Raw genomic sequence first — 14,430 nt, 5'->3', positions numbered from 1 at the left:
CTCACTTTTTTTTAAGTTCCACATATATTCGGGAAATATATGTATTTTGGTATGATGACTGGAAATATCTTGTTTTTTTATTCAAGTTTATTCAGGAATTTCTTCAAACCTTCATTCACTGTTCAATATTCTCTTCGTTTTTTTCAAAACAGAGAGAATGATATTAAATTCTACACTTATTTTTGTCTTGCTCTCTCTTCGTTGAATTTAGATCATTTTCCTTCATGATTTTAGATGTGAAGGCATTTACTCCATAGATATTAAGTATTAATATTGCTGTGTTGTTCTCTTTAGAACAATACAGTTTCTGCCCTCATGTCGTTTAAGGTTGACGATTTACATTCACTTTATAAAATGGTTTCAAATACCCTATTTTTAAATTTTATTTGATGCATAATTTTTCCAGGTCTTCATTTTAATTGTATGTATGTATTTTCTTATGTTGTTTCCCTTAAGACACAGGCAGGTTTATTTCCTCATCCAACATTTCCCTTTTTCTTTTTCTAAAGAACAATGGAAACAATGAAGCTGATTCAGTTAAATTGAAATCTAATAGAATACAATATATTTTGTGTTATACGATGTAATGTGAAACAATAAAATGTGATATGTTGTGATATAATGGGCACTTATCTAGCACTGTGGATAGAGTGCCAGCCTTGGAGTCAAGAAGACCTGAGTTCAAATCTGACCTCAGACACTTACTACCTAAATGACTCTGGGCTACTCACTTAACTCTGTTTACTCATTTCCTCATGTGTAAAATGAACTGGAGAAGGAAATGACAAACCGCTCTGGTATCTTTGCCAAAAAAATTAAGCAATCAAACAAAGCCAAATAGCGTCATGGAGAGTTAGATACACCTCAAATGAGTCAAGAATAACGATACGATATAATTAGGATAATAAGTTTGATTTTTCTGCTCTAATCAAGATATTCAGTTCATGTGATTTGATGGATTTCAGTGATTGTAGTAATAAATTAATAAGCAAAATAGGATGAAGTTTAAATTAATCATGCACATAAACACCGTCAGGATTAGATTTATATATATTAGGACCAAATAACTTTTATATTAATGATATTGATATTATGTATTTACTAAATCATTGTAGGTTATCACATAAAATCATGATTGTCTGCTACAGAGAATCATATTTCATTAATGCTGGAGTTTGTCACAGCAACATCAATATCCTTTACCCCTATAGATTATGATCCGTGTTGGTGGCATTTCCTCTTGTCCACCACTTCCTTAGCTCCAAAGATCCTGCTGACCATAACATCAGGTACTTTTTTAAAAAAAATACATGTAAGTGACAGGTAGATTGCCTTTACTGGGAAAAGCCTGCTGTTAATGACTTGAAAGCCAGTTAACAAAGTGATTATGACTAATGGACTTGTGGCCCAGTCAATCATAAAATTTTACCAATTTTTGGTGTTAACCAATCAAGAAATTATACTGCCGCATTCCATTTAGTTCTCTCCTAAGTGTATAAAAGTAGCCAGGACCTTAGATGAGGGGGTCCACTATTGAAGGAGGACTTTGGACCCAGTTAATTAAGAACTATGAGATTTCCTAATAAATTGAAAATGCTTTAAAAGACTTATTCTCTCTTGCACCTTGCACAGGGATTTGAGGATCACATAGTATTATAGGATCTAATGTGATAAAACAGGGTATGATAATTGCATATGATGTCATATGTTATGAGATGAGAGACAGTGATGAAACATGATATACAATTATGCAATATGATATAATTTACTGTGATATAATACATTCCAAAATTACATGATGGAACACAGCACAATATGAATATAACAATATAATTTCATGCAATACAGTGTAATGTAGTGTAAAGTGACATAAAGACAAATTTTAATCCATAAAGTTATGAGAATTCATATTCATATTTTGATTCATCTGTTTCTGAAATTGTTCCTTTTTATGAATCATTGTTGTTTTTCATTGCTGTTGGTTGTTTATTTGTCTTTGTTTAGCTGATTAGTTATCTTCAAGTCTTCATGACCCCACCTGGGGTCTTATTGGAAAAAAATTCTGAAGCGCTTTGCTGTTTCCTTTTCCACCTCATTTCGTAGATGAGAAAACTGAGGTAAATGATTTGCCCAGGGTCGGACTGCTACTAAGTATTTGTAGGTAGGTTTGAACTCAGATGCTCCTAACTGCAAGGTCAACAATCTACCAACAAACAGGATTTTTTCTCTTTTTAAAAAATATGCTATGTATTTATTTTCACTTCTCAACGTTCACATCCACAGGAATTTGAATTCAAAATTTCTCCCCATTTCTCCCCACCCCCCACCCCGTGACAGCATGCATCCCATCCGCCTCTCCCTCCACTCTGTCCTTACTTCTATTACCCACCTCCCTTGCATCCCCTTTCCCCTCTATTTTTCTGTAGAGCAGAACAAATTTGTATGCACACTGCCTGTATAAATTAATATTCAATAAAATAAATATAGTTTTTTCAATATTGTTTTATTAGTAAACCTTAATGTTTAGTTTAACTAACGTAATAATAATATTAAATTTAATAAATTAAATATTAGAAAATAATGTTGTTTGAACTATGGCATCAGGTCAGAATTCTGAGTGGAATTAACTGTCAGAGACTTGAACCACACAGACAATTGCTGAGTGAATTCCAAAGGAAAAGTCTCTGTGTCCCATTTTGTGTCTCTAACCTAAAATGGGATTAAGTCAGAGAGGAGTTCTGTGCAAACATTTTAGGTATGACACATTATTTTTCTTTATCCTTCAATCATTAGATTGCAGTTTTGTTAAGGTTTGTGGTATCTTAGAAGAGAGGTTTCCAATAGAAATGGAAAGAAATCCTTTTGGGGCTGCATATTGACTAAGAAAATCATTGATATTTTCTCTGTGTATTGTAATCTTCTTTAATTTGTTCAATATTTCCCAGTTACACATTAGTCTCTTCACACTTCATTCAGGAGATTATCATGTCTCTCAGGTCCTCTGTCTTACAGAAAGAAGAGAGAGAAAACAAAAACCTGCTGTACATAATTATTATTTTTGATAAGTTTTAAAGAGCTCGACAACATGTCCTGTTCTCCCTCTTGATGGTCATGTAATCCAGATATCTTACTTAGTCTCAATATAATGATTAAGACACATGTCATTAATGAGTGATTATCACCAGAAAAGGCATTGGAAACAACCTTGCAATACAGCCGACTTGTAGCAAATTCTCACTGTAACAATTTATCTGTTATTTCCTACATTTCTTCTAAGGAATCTTCTAACACTAAAATTTTCACACCATCTGTCTTTTTCTTTTTGCTCTGCCCAATTTTTCTGCTTTGGAAGCCACCTACTCCCATCTGTGAATTGCTTCTAGGTCTTTCACTTTTATCCAAACAATTCATGCTTCATTATCCTCTCAGTTTGACTTCTGACTCCATAAGATCTGACACCATTCCACCAAGAAGGGTCCATTGTTCCCTTTCTTTTGCCTCTATATCAACCTGTACTTTCAGTTCCCATTTATGTGTTCTATTTCCCCATTACAATGTAATACAATGAACGGAAGGATTGCCATTCGTTGGTATATGCGTGCCCCGACTTAACTCAGTGCCTACCGGTTAAGTGCTAATGGTTATTGACTGTGTGACATCAGAACACGATTATTTCAAGAAATATTATTCTTATCACAGTCCTGAAATAATTTTCCTGTAAGAATACTTAAAAAACTGAGCTCTTTAAGAACTGGAAGGACAAAAGCGTCTGAAATATTAATGAAAATACATTGGAGATATTCAATTTGTGAAATTGTGATGTAATTTCCTAGAACTGGAGAGGATCATGGAGGACCCTTTGTATTCAAGAAGTTGAGCTTGAGGAATTCTATTGCCCTGTGCCAGGGATAAAGAAGATTGGCTGAACTTGAAATATTGAAAATGTTTTTATTCTCCACAGATATGGACAAGTGCATCACATGTCCTGAAGATGAATATTCAAACACGGAAAGAAATCATTGCCTTCACAAGACTGTGACCTATCTGGACTATGATGAAATCCTGGGCATGACTCTGGCCTGCACAGCTCTGCTCTTCTGCATCCTGACAGTTATAATCATTACAATATTTGTGAAACATCAGAATACTCCCATAGTGAAAGCCAATAATCGAACTCTCAGCTATATCTTGCTCCTCTCTCTAAGCCAATGCTTTCTGTCTTCATTGCTCTTCATTGGTAAGCCTACCTCAGTCACATGTCTCCTTCAACAGACAATATTTGGCATCACATTCACCATGGCCATCTCCTCCATTCTGGCTAAAACAATCATGGTAGTTCTAGCTTTCAAAGCCACAAGACCTGGGAGCAGGAGCAGAAAATGGGTAGGCTCCAGAACATCCATTTCTATTATTATTATCTGCTGCCTGATCCAAATGATTCTCTGTGGTATCTGGCTGCTGCTCTCTCCCCCATTCCCAGATACAGACCTACACTCTGAACGTGAGCACATCATACTTCATTGTAATGAGGGCTCTCTCCTTGCTTTCTACTTTGTCCTTGGCTACATGGGATTTTTGGCTTTGGGGAGTTTCATTGTGGCTTTCTTGGCTAAAAATTTGCCTGATACCTTCAATGAAGCCAAGTTTATCACCTTCAGCATGCTAGTATTCTGCAGTGTCTGGGTTTCCTTCCTCCCCACATACCAGAGCTCCAAAGGGAAAACTATGGTAGCTGTGGAAGTCTTCTCCATCTTGAGCTCTAGTGCTGGCTTACTGGGCTGTATCTTCTTTCCCAAATGCTTTGTAATAATTCTGAGGCCACACTGGAACACTCTGGAATGGGTCAATCATAAATCCCGTGCCAGGGGAAGCCATAATTTTGAAGTATTTCCTCATGCCTCTCAGCAATGTTATGGAGTGCTCCCCAAAAATTACCTAAATCATACTTGATGTTAAGTAGTTATTCACACCTGAGTCTCTATTACCTCCTCATTTGAACAAGCCCTTTCTTACTCTTCTACACAAAATCCTCATTTTATTCAGTATGAGTAACTGTTATGTACGACTCTTCAATCACCTAGCCTCAAATTTAGGCTCTGTACTTAAATCCTCATTCACTCTCACCCCTTTATCAAATCTCCTGCCCATTCATCTCATATAAGCTTTCAGTTATTTCTCCTATTAACCCCTTTCTCTCATGTGACATTTCCACCACCCAGACCTCACACCGGGACAATTGCAATAGCCTGCGGATTAGTGTCCCTGTCTCAAGACTGTCTGTACTTCTCTATATATTTTCCACTCAATATTTGAAATGATTATACTAAATTACTGGTATGCTCATGTCATCCACTCATTCACATATAATATTCTCTCCTACATTAAATTCCACAAAATCTAGTGTTTCCGTATCACCCATAGAAGTAAATAAAAAATTTCTTGACTTTTATCATTTTTTCATGTAATGTCTTCCCATGTAAACCATTTAACATTAATGTGTCCCTTATGATTTCCATTTCCTCTTTACCTTTCTGCACTGCTCTTGTTTCATGTATTTGAAAGTCAAATTTTCTGTTTAATTCTGGATTTTTTCAATGAGGCTAATTGCAAATTCCCTATTTCATTAAATGTTCATTTTACCCTGAAGAATCACATGCAGTTTTGTTGGGTAGATGATAATTTGTTGTAATCCTAGATTTTTGCCCTCTGGAATATCATCTTCCAAGCCCTCCAGTCTTTAATGTAGAAGCTACTAAACCTTGTCTTATCCTGACTGTGACTCCAACATACTTAAAATTTTCTTTCTATCTGCTTGCAAAATTTTCTTCTTGACCTAAGTTGTCTGGATGTGGCTATGATATTCCTGGGAGTTTAAATTTTGGGAGGTCATTTAATAAGTCATCAGTGGATTCTTTCCATTTCTATTTTACCCACTGATTCTACAACATCAGGGAAGTTTTCCTTAGTTCTTTCTTGAAAGATGATGTCAGACTCTTTTTGGTCATGGTTTTCAGGGAGCCTAATAATTTATAAATGGGATCTCCAGGATGTATTTATCAGGTCAGTTGTTTTTTCCAAGAAGATGTTACAGATTGTCTGTTATTTTTTTCATTCTTTTACTTTTTTGTTGCTTCTTGATTTTTTGTGAAGTCACTAACTTCCTTTTGCTCCCTTCTAATTTTTAAGGAATTATTCTCTTCAATTAATTTTTTGTAGTTCATTTTCCATTTGGTCAATTTCATTTTTGAAAGAAATTTTATTCTTCAGTGACTTTTTGTGCCTCTTTTTGTCCATTTCTCCAATTCTGATTTTTAAGGCACTCTTTTCCTCATTGGCTTTTTGTACCTCTTTTGCCATTGGATCTCAGCACCACTTTTGCTCATCTGGGTCAGAACACTCGAAAACACCAAGACTGGTTTGATGAAAATGATGGGAAAGTTCAAAAACTGCTAAATGAAAACGGAGAACTTCACAGAATTTACCAGCAAGACTATTCATCCACCTCTAAGAAGACAACATTTAATTCCATCAAAAGCACAGTCCAAGCAAAGCTTAGAGAGATGCAGGATTCCTGGCTCAGTAAGAAGGAAGATGAAATTCAACTTTATGCTGACAATAACAATCTAAAGCCCTTTGATGACTCCCTGAAAGCTATTCATGGGCCAAAAACCTATGATGCATCACAACTACTCGGTGCTGAAGGAGTCACATTGACGTAATAAGGACATGATCCTGAAGAGATGGGTTGAACACTTCCCCATGGTTGTCAACAGACCATCATCAATTATTGCTGAGTCCATTGACTGTTTACCTCAGGTTGAAGTCAATCCCTCCTTAGCTGAACTTCCAACTGAAGAAGAGATTTTGAGGGCCATAAGGCTCCTTTCATGCACCAAAGCACCTGGTACTGTTTTTATTCCTTCTGAGATTTACAAGGCAAAGGGACCATTGCTCATACAAAAGCTGACTCAAATTTCCAGATTATATGGCAAGAGGAGGTTATCCCCGAGGAGTTCAAGGATGTCTCCCTTGTCCATTTCTCTAAAGGTAAATGGAATAGATTGTCCCATGGCAGAAAGGGATCTCTCTGTTAGTTGCTACTAGCAAAATTCGTGCTAGGGTCCTATTTAATAGCCCGATCCTTCACATGGAAGATGGTCATATGCCTAAGAGCCAGTGTGGCTTCCGAAAGGGCCAAGGATCAGTCAATATGGTGTTTGCAGCCTGACAAATACGGGAGAAATGCCAGTAGCAGAACAGAGGTCTATTTGCAACATTTGTAGGTCAGACCAAGTTCTTTGACCCCATTACTCATGAGGGCTTATGGAAAATTCAGTCAAAATATGGTTGCCCAGAGAAGTTCATCAATATTGTATGTCATTTTCACAATATCAAGTTTCAAATGGTACTGGCCCAGTCACCAATGGAATGAAACAAGACTTCATGCTTGCTCATATGCTTTTGAGCATGATGTTTGCAGCCATATTGACAAAAACTTTCAGTGAGGATGAACAGCATCAAGGTCAACTACCATACTGATGGTAAGTTCTTGAATTTGAAATAACTACAAGCCAAGACCAAAGTGGAGGGAGTGTTGGGGCATGATATTCTGTTTGCAGATGATTGCACACTCAGCGCGGTCTCTTAGCTGAGATGCAACAAAGTGTGTATCAATTCTCTACTGCCTGTGGTAATTTTGGCCTAATAATTAACACCAAGATAATACAGCTTCTCCTTAAGCCAACATCACAACATACATACGTGGAATCAAATAACATTTGTCATAACAAATGGAAAATTTTGAAAGCTGTGAATAAGTTCACTTATCTTAGTAGTGTACTTCCCAGTAATGCACATAATGACAATGAGGTAGATACATGTATTGCCAGAGCTAGCTCAATATTTAGTAGGCTGCAAAGAAAAGTTTAGGAGAGAATAGGTATTAGACTGTCTACCATACTGAAGGTCTACAGAGTCATTGTGCTGATGTATGTATTTTCTTATGTTGTTTCCCTTAAGACACAGGCAGGTTTATTTCCTCATCCAACATTTCCCTTTTTCTTTTTCTAAAGAACAATGGAAACAATGAAGCTGATTCAATTAAATTGAAATCTAATAGAATACAGTATATTTTGTGTTATACGATGTAATGTGAAACAATAAAATGTGATATGTTGTGATATAATGGGCACTTATCTAGCACTGTGGATAGAGTGCCAGCCTTGGAGTCAAGAAGACCTGAGTTCAAATCTGACCTCAGACACTTACTACCTAAGTGACCCTGGGCTACTCACTTAACTTTGTTTACTCATTTCCTCATGTGTAAAATGAACTGGAGAAGGAAATGATAAACCGCTCTGGTATCTTTGCCAAAAAAATTAAGCAATCAAACAAAGTCAAATGGCGTCATGGAGAGTTAGATACACCTCAAATGAGTCAAGAATAACGATACGATATAATTAGGATAATAAGTTTGATTTTTCTGCTCTAATCAAGATACTCAGTTCATGTGATTTGATGGATTTCAGTGACTGTAGTAATAAATTAATAAGCAAAATAGGATGAAGTTTAAATTAATCATGCACATAAACACCGTCAGGATTAGATTTATATATATTAGGACCAAATAACTTTTATATTAATGATATTGATATTATGTGTTAACTAAATCATTGTAGGTTACCACATAAAATCATGATTGCTACAGAGAATCATATTTCATTAATGCTGGAGCTTGTCACAGTCTTAAATCACTGAATGGATGTTGTCTTAGAGAAACTGGAAAAGATGTTAGCTTAAAAAACCCACTGCATTTGGGGTTTGCTTCAGTAATCCTGACCTATGTCTTGCCACTGTACTCAGCTGACCCTGCAGGACACAGTGAGATATGTAATATTTCACAGACCTGCCGCATATAAATCCAATTCACTTGCAAGTCAAAACATCAACTTCTTGATGTCATTTGTCCTGTTCAGCGACAAAGACAAAAACAACAACTATTCATTCTCACTCATCAACTCTGGAAGATGTCTATAATTTTGTCTTCATCATTTTTAACATAACTTACTTAATTTTTCTCCATTGTATGTAAAAACAATTTTCAATATTCATTCTAAAAGTGAATTTCCAAATTCTCTCTCTCCCTCCCACCCACATCATTGAGAAAACAAACACTTTTATACAGGTTATTTATGTGTATTCATGCAAAGTATATTTCCATGTTAATTATATTATAAAAGGAACAACAGCTCCAAATAAAACTTCAAAAAATAAATTAAAATATGTCATAATCTGTATTCAGACTCTATCAGTTCTTTCTTTGGGGATGGATAGCATTTTTTGTCCTAAGTCCTTCATACTCCTCTTGAATCAGTTATTGCCCTCCATAATACCGTATTTTGTTATTATTTCTAAATCTAACCCTTAAGTTTTATTACATTTTTAGTTAATTCAATTATTTTTAGTTTTCAACATGCACTTTTATAAGATTTTGAGTACCAAATTTCTCCTCCTCCCTCCCCTCTCCTTTCAAGGAATTTCTTGGGTTTTCCTGGATTTTCAAACCTTTCCTGAATTTTCAGTTCTGAGAATCTTCCCTCCCATTCATTTTAGTGCCTCTCTTGTCACTTCAGTTACTGGCTATGGCTTTCTTGATAGGGTCAAAATAATTAAAGGTGCTGATGTGTTCACACAAATTACACTCAGATTTCTCTAGTTGTCCAAGAATCTCGTTCCACACATTAACCCAAAAATCACCAACAACAAAATAAAAGCTTTGATTGTAATGCTTGAAGGGTAGAGGATGACCCTTCCAACATAACAATATTTTCTTTTCCTGCAGACATCCAAAATGAAAAGATTCTGCAAGTTGGAAGTACTGGTGATTTGAAAACTTAGCTCTCAGTTCCAGTTTTGAAACTTGAATGCTTCATGATCTTGACTGAAGTATTTAAACCGAGTCTCATTTTTTTTCCTTTTGAAATAGGCTAATAATAGTTATCTGCGGTACCACATAATAAAAACATATATGTCTGTTTGTCCTTGATGCCAAAGAAGACCACGCCATCAGGGAAATAATGACATTACTTGCACTTGACTTTGTTTTGGGGGAGGGAGGGCTGTGGAGGTTACCAGCCTCACTTCTCCTTCAGAGCCATGTGGATCCAGTGATCAGATATGCGTTAGGATGACTGAAGATAACCCAGGATGAATCAATTGGGGTTAAGTGACTTGCCCAAGGTCGCACAGCTAGTGAGTGTCAAGTGTCTGAGATGGAATTTGAACTTAGGTCTTCCTGACTCCTGCACTAGTGCTCTAATCCACTGCACCACATAGCTGCCCCTCTGTGAAAACATAACAGGACGGTGGAAAGAACAGTGCCTGGACTGAGTGCACCTGGGTGCAAATTCTCACTCTGAAACTTATGACCTTTGTGATTCACTCAGCCTCAATAAGACTCAGTTTTCTTCATCACAAAATTTAACCTTGAAGATTTTTTCACAAACCACCCAGCAGTCTGGCCAAGAGTAGTCTACATACCCATATTGAGAGTCCAGAGATTCATTTCCACTCTTATATCTGAGAAGTTACTGGGTAGATTCACAGGTACAAAGGCAGTGGTAGATCATAGGAGGAGTCAATTACTGGGTGGCCCACACAGCAACTTCTCATTTATGGATTATAAGGAGATTATGGAAGTTTGTCAACATTGTATATCGATAAAATGAAGTCTGTCAAGTCTTCATAAGTAAGAGGACATGTCATTCATTGTCTAAATGAAACTTTCATACACAGGTACATCAGTGGGCAAATGTGGAGTAACTCTTATCTGCTAGGGCCTAGCAAGGTGATATCACTCTATTTGCAGCATGAATGTGGAGCAGGTAGGATAGAGACAGGGGAGAATGACCCTTCTTAGTTCAGAAGTGGAAGTTCATTCAGCCAACCCAATTTAGACATTATTTTTAATTCTTAAAGTTCAAATATGTACAGGAACTATTCCATAATTACACTTCCAAGGAAAGATCTTCCATGACATGAAGACATTAAAAAAAACTGAACTCTAGACTTAAGTCCAAGAGAAGGTATATATTAAATGAAGTTTTCTCATGGCAAGATAATTTTTTGTAAATTTGACCTTTTTTAATCAAAAGAACCCCATGATTGTACCACTGCTTGACATTGCTTCTGATTTTAATTTTTTTTAATTTTTTGTTGCAATTTCTTAATAGTCAAAAATATTTTAGTGTGTGTTTGCCCTTAGTTGCTGAAGAAGACCATGCCATCAGAGAAATGATGACATGACTGGCACTTGACTTTGTTTTGAATGAGGGAGGGCTGTGCAGGTCACCAGCCTCACTTCTCCTCCAGAGTCATCTGAATTCAGTGACCAGATATTCATCAGGATGACTGGAGATGACCCAGGATGAGGTAATTGGGGTTAAGTGACTTGCCCAAGACCACACAGCTAATGAGTGTCAAGTGTCTGAGGTGAGATTTGAACTCAGGTCTTCCTGACTTCTGCACTGGTGCTCTGTCCACTGCACCACCTAGCTACCCTAGTCAAAAATGTGTGTTATTTAATTGCTAGCTATGTCCTAGGCTTTATGACACATGTTGTGTGAATAAAAAAAGGCAAAAGAGAATCCTTGTTCCCAAAGAATTCTTAGTCTATTGAAGGAAATAATATGAAAACAAATACTTACAAATAAGATTAAGTAGATAAAATGAAAGTACATTAGGATATTATAAACAGAGAGAATGCACAGGTATTAAGGAAAACAGGAAAGGTTTCTTGAAGAAAGTGATCATTTAAATGTGATTGAAGGCATCCAGAGAAGTCAGGAGGCAGAAATGAAGAGAGAGAGAGTTTTAGGCATGGAGACTGTGAGAAAAAATGCTTACAGTCAGGAGATGGAGGGCCTTGTGCTAGAGAGAGCCGGTAAGACAAGTCAAAGGATGAGAGAATATGTGAGGATGGGATATAACATGCAAGAAGACTAGAAGTGGGTGTGAATTATGCAGATATTTTAATTCTGCAGCTGACAGGAAATCACTAGACTTTTTTAAGTAAGAGAGTGATGTGGTCAGAAGAGGAGGGATTTCAAAGATAAATTTGATTACTTAGTTGAGAATGGCCTGGAGGAAGCACAGATTTGTGGAAAGAAGACCAGCCAATAGGCTACTACAGTAGTTCATGGTTGAGGTGATGAGATCTACCTTAGAATGAAGGCAGTGGAACATGATAGAAGAAGGGATGTGTGATGGGATACAACAATAAAGTGTACAAGCTGTTGTATCAGATTGGAAATGAGCAGTAAGAATATGTGAGAACTTCAGGATAATATCGAGATGGTGAACCTGGATAACTAAGAAAATGGTGGTACTTCTAACAGTGACAGGGAAGTGAGGAAGAGGGGTTTGGACACAAAAATAATGAGTTCTGTTTTGCACCTCTTGATCTGAATGTGCCTGCTTAATATCTTTCTAGTAGTGTCAAATAGGTCACTGGAGAATCGTGATTACAAGTCAGGAAATTGGTTAGTAGGGGTTAAGTAGATCTGAGAATCATCTGTGTAGAGATTACCATTGAATCCATGAAATCTGATAGTTTTACAAACAGATAGTGTGATCTGAATTAAGCCTATAATTTTCTAATGTTGAGAAGGAGAATTATATATTGTATGCCATAAATATTATTGCTTTCTTAGAGTTTTTTTTAATTTGATGTTGCGACTTGACAGTAAAGGACTGCCACTGATTCTGCTCAAAGATTCAGTAATTTCTTGGTGTCACTTAAGTCATAACTGTTTGTAGCCCTGAGAACTCTACCTGGTGATTTTGGAATATGGTTTAAGAAGAGTCTAGTGCTCACAAAGAACAAGGTTTACTAGGCCACTCAAACCAAATAAGGTGATATGTGTTTATGTGTAAAAAGAAAATAATCAACAGCTCATGTTCCTTACTTGGAGAATATAAATACTAGTAATACTTTAGAATCTGCCCTCAGAGAAATCCCAGCTCTAAGATAAGATAGGAAGAAGATAAAGCTTATATTGATGATGAGAAGGCACTTGATTAAGTACGGCCAGTCATATCCCCAAACAACTCAAAATTGTCCTCTGTTGCCAAAATAATAAAAAAGATGTATTTTCATTGTACATACTTCCTTCCAAGATTCCTTCAAATCAAGAGATGAAGCTCAAAGACATGTTGGCTCTGACGGTCATGAAGAATTCTGTGTTAACAGCTGTCCATTATACAGGGGACCCCTGAATGTTTTCATTGTCTTCTGTGGAATATTCTTTCTGAGGGGAAACTGAGAATAGAGAAAGCTCTCAGTGGAGACAGCGTGTGTTTTCTCTGGTATATACATACCACTTGGTCATGAGTGATGTCAACGGCTTCCTGCTAATCTTGGAATCTGAGCCACTCCTACTAAACACCTAACCTGTATTTTGGAATCTCTTAGGAAAAACAAACTGCAGATGCTCTTAAATCATATCTCATCTCATTTCTCATATATTCACTTGTTAGTTGAGAGATATGTTGAAAGAAACTTACAAGGCAGAGCGAAGATGGCATAGTAGAAGGAGTGACCTGTCTGAGTTCCCCAACCAGACCCCTTGAAATACCTGTAAAAATAACTCTAAACAACTTCTAGAGCAGCAGAAGCCACAAAATGACAGATTTCCAGGCCAAGACAATCTGGAAGGCCTACAGGAGGGGTATATCACACTGGGTTTGAGCAGAGAATAGTGAACCCTGCTGACACAGACTGGACTGGAGCAGGCCTCAGGATTCTGAATCACTACTACACGTTTTCAAGACTTCTTAACCTACAAATGCCAAAGACAGCTTCAAAGGGTAGTATCAAAACTCTGTCACCTGGGTGAAAGAGGAACATGGTTTGGCCCCAGCCCCAGCCCCATTCCCAGGGCAGTGGAAGTTTCTGCTGCAATGGCCAGCTACTTCTGAAATTCTCAATCTATGGATGGCAGGGGAATTGACCAGCTGATCTGAATTGCACTGTTGGCTAATAGTCCTCGGAAAAGAAGGAGAACTGGAGTGGCAGAGCTGGTGGTGGCTGTGGAGAGGGAATCTTACTCACAGATCCAGAGCAGGAAAGAATGCCAATGGTTGCTCACAGACCAGAGTGCAGGCCAGGAGAAGAGTATACATCTCTCCTTTGATCATACCACTTTAGAGGACCTGAGAATTTACAGGTCCCTGGAGATGTCTCTGAAAGCAGCTGCACAAAGCCCCTAAAACTTGGAGCAGTGGATTGTCCATTTAATAAGAAGCTCAGAGGTCAAGTACTTCGCTGAGAAATGACCAAAAGAGGGAAAAATTAGACTTTTCTGGCGAAAAAATATTTTCTTTCAATGAGGAAGATCAAAGCATAAAAATGGAAGAAAATAACAAGGTCAA

The 14,430-nt window shown here is 37.1% G+C and overlaps 1 protein-coding gene across 1 annotated transcript in view; it reads left to right on the top strand.

Moving 5' to 3' along the window:
• LOC140507393 (vomeronasal type-2 receptor 26-like) overlaps nucleotides 1–11,590 on the top strand; it is a 35,500-nt gene extending 23,910 nt beyond the window's left edge. Inside the window, exons 6-7 of the mRNA XM_072615493.1 lie at nucleotides 3,962–4,858; nucleotides 11,508–11,590. Of these exons, the coding sequence (XP_072471594.1) occupies nucleotides 3,962–4,858; nucleotides 11,508–11,590 (980 nt within the window). The remainder of the gene's footprint in view (nucleotides 1–3,961; nucleotides 4,859–11,507) is intronic.
• The last annotated feature ends 2,840 nt before the right edge of the window (nucleotides 11,591–14,430 follow it).

Source organism: Notamacropus eugenii, chromosome 5 (assembly GCF_028372415.1).
Source record: "Notamacropus eugenii isolate mMacEug1 chromosome 5, mMacEug1.pri_v2, whole genome shotgun sequence".
Taxonomy (NCBI): Eukaryota; Metazoa; Chordata; class Mammalia; order Diprotodontia; family Macropodidae; genus Notamacropus; species Notamacropus eugenii.
The sequence above is the reverse complement of the archived record's forward strand: the minus strand, read 5'-3'. Positions and strand labels throughout refer to the sequence as shown.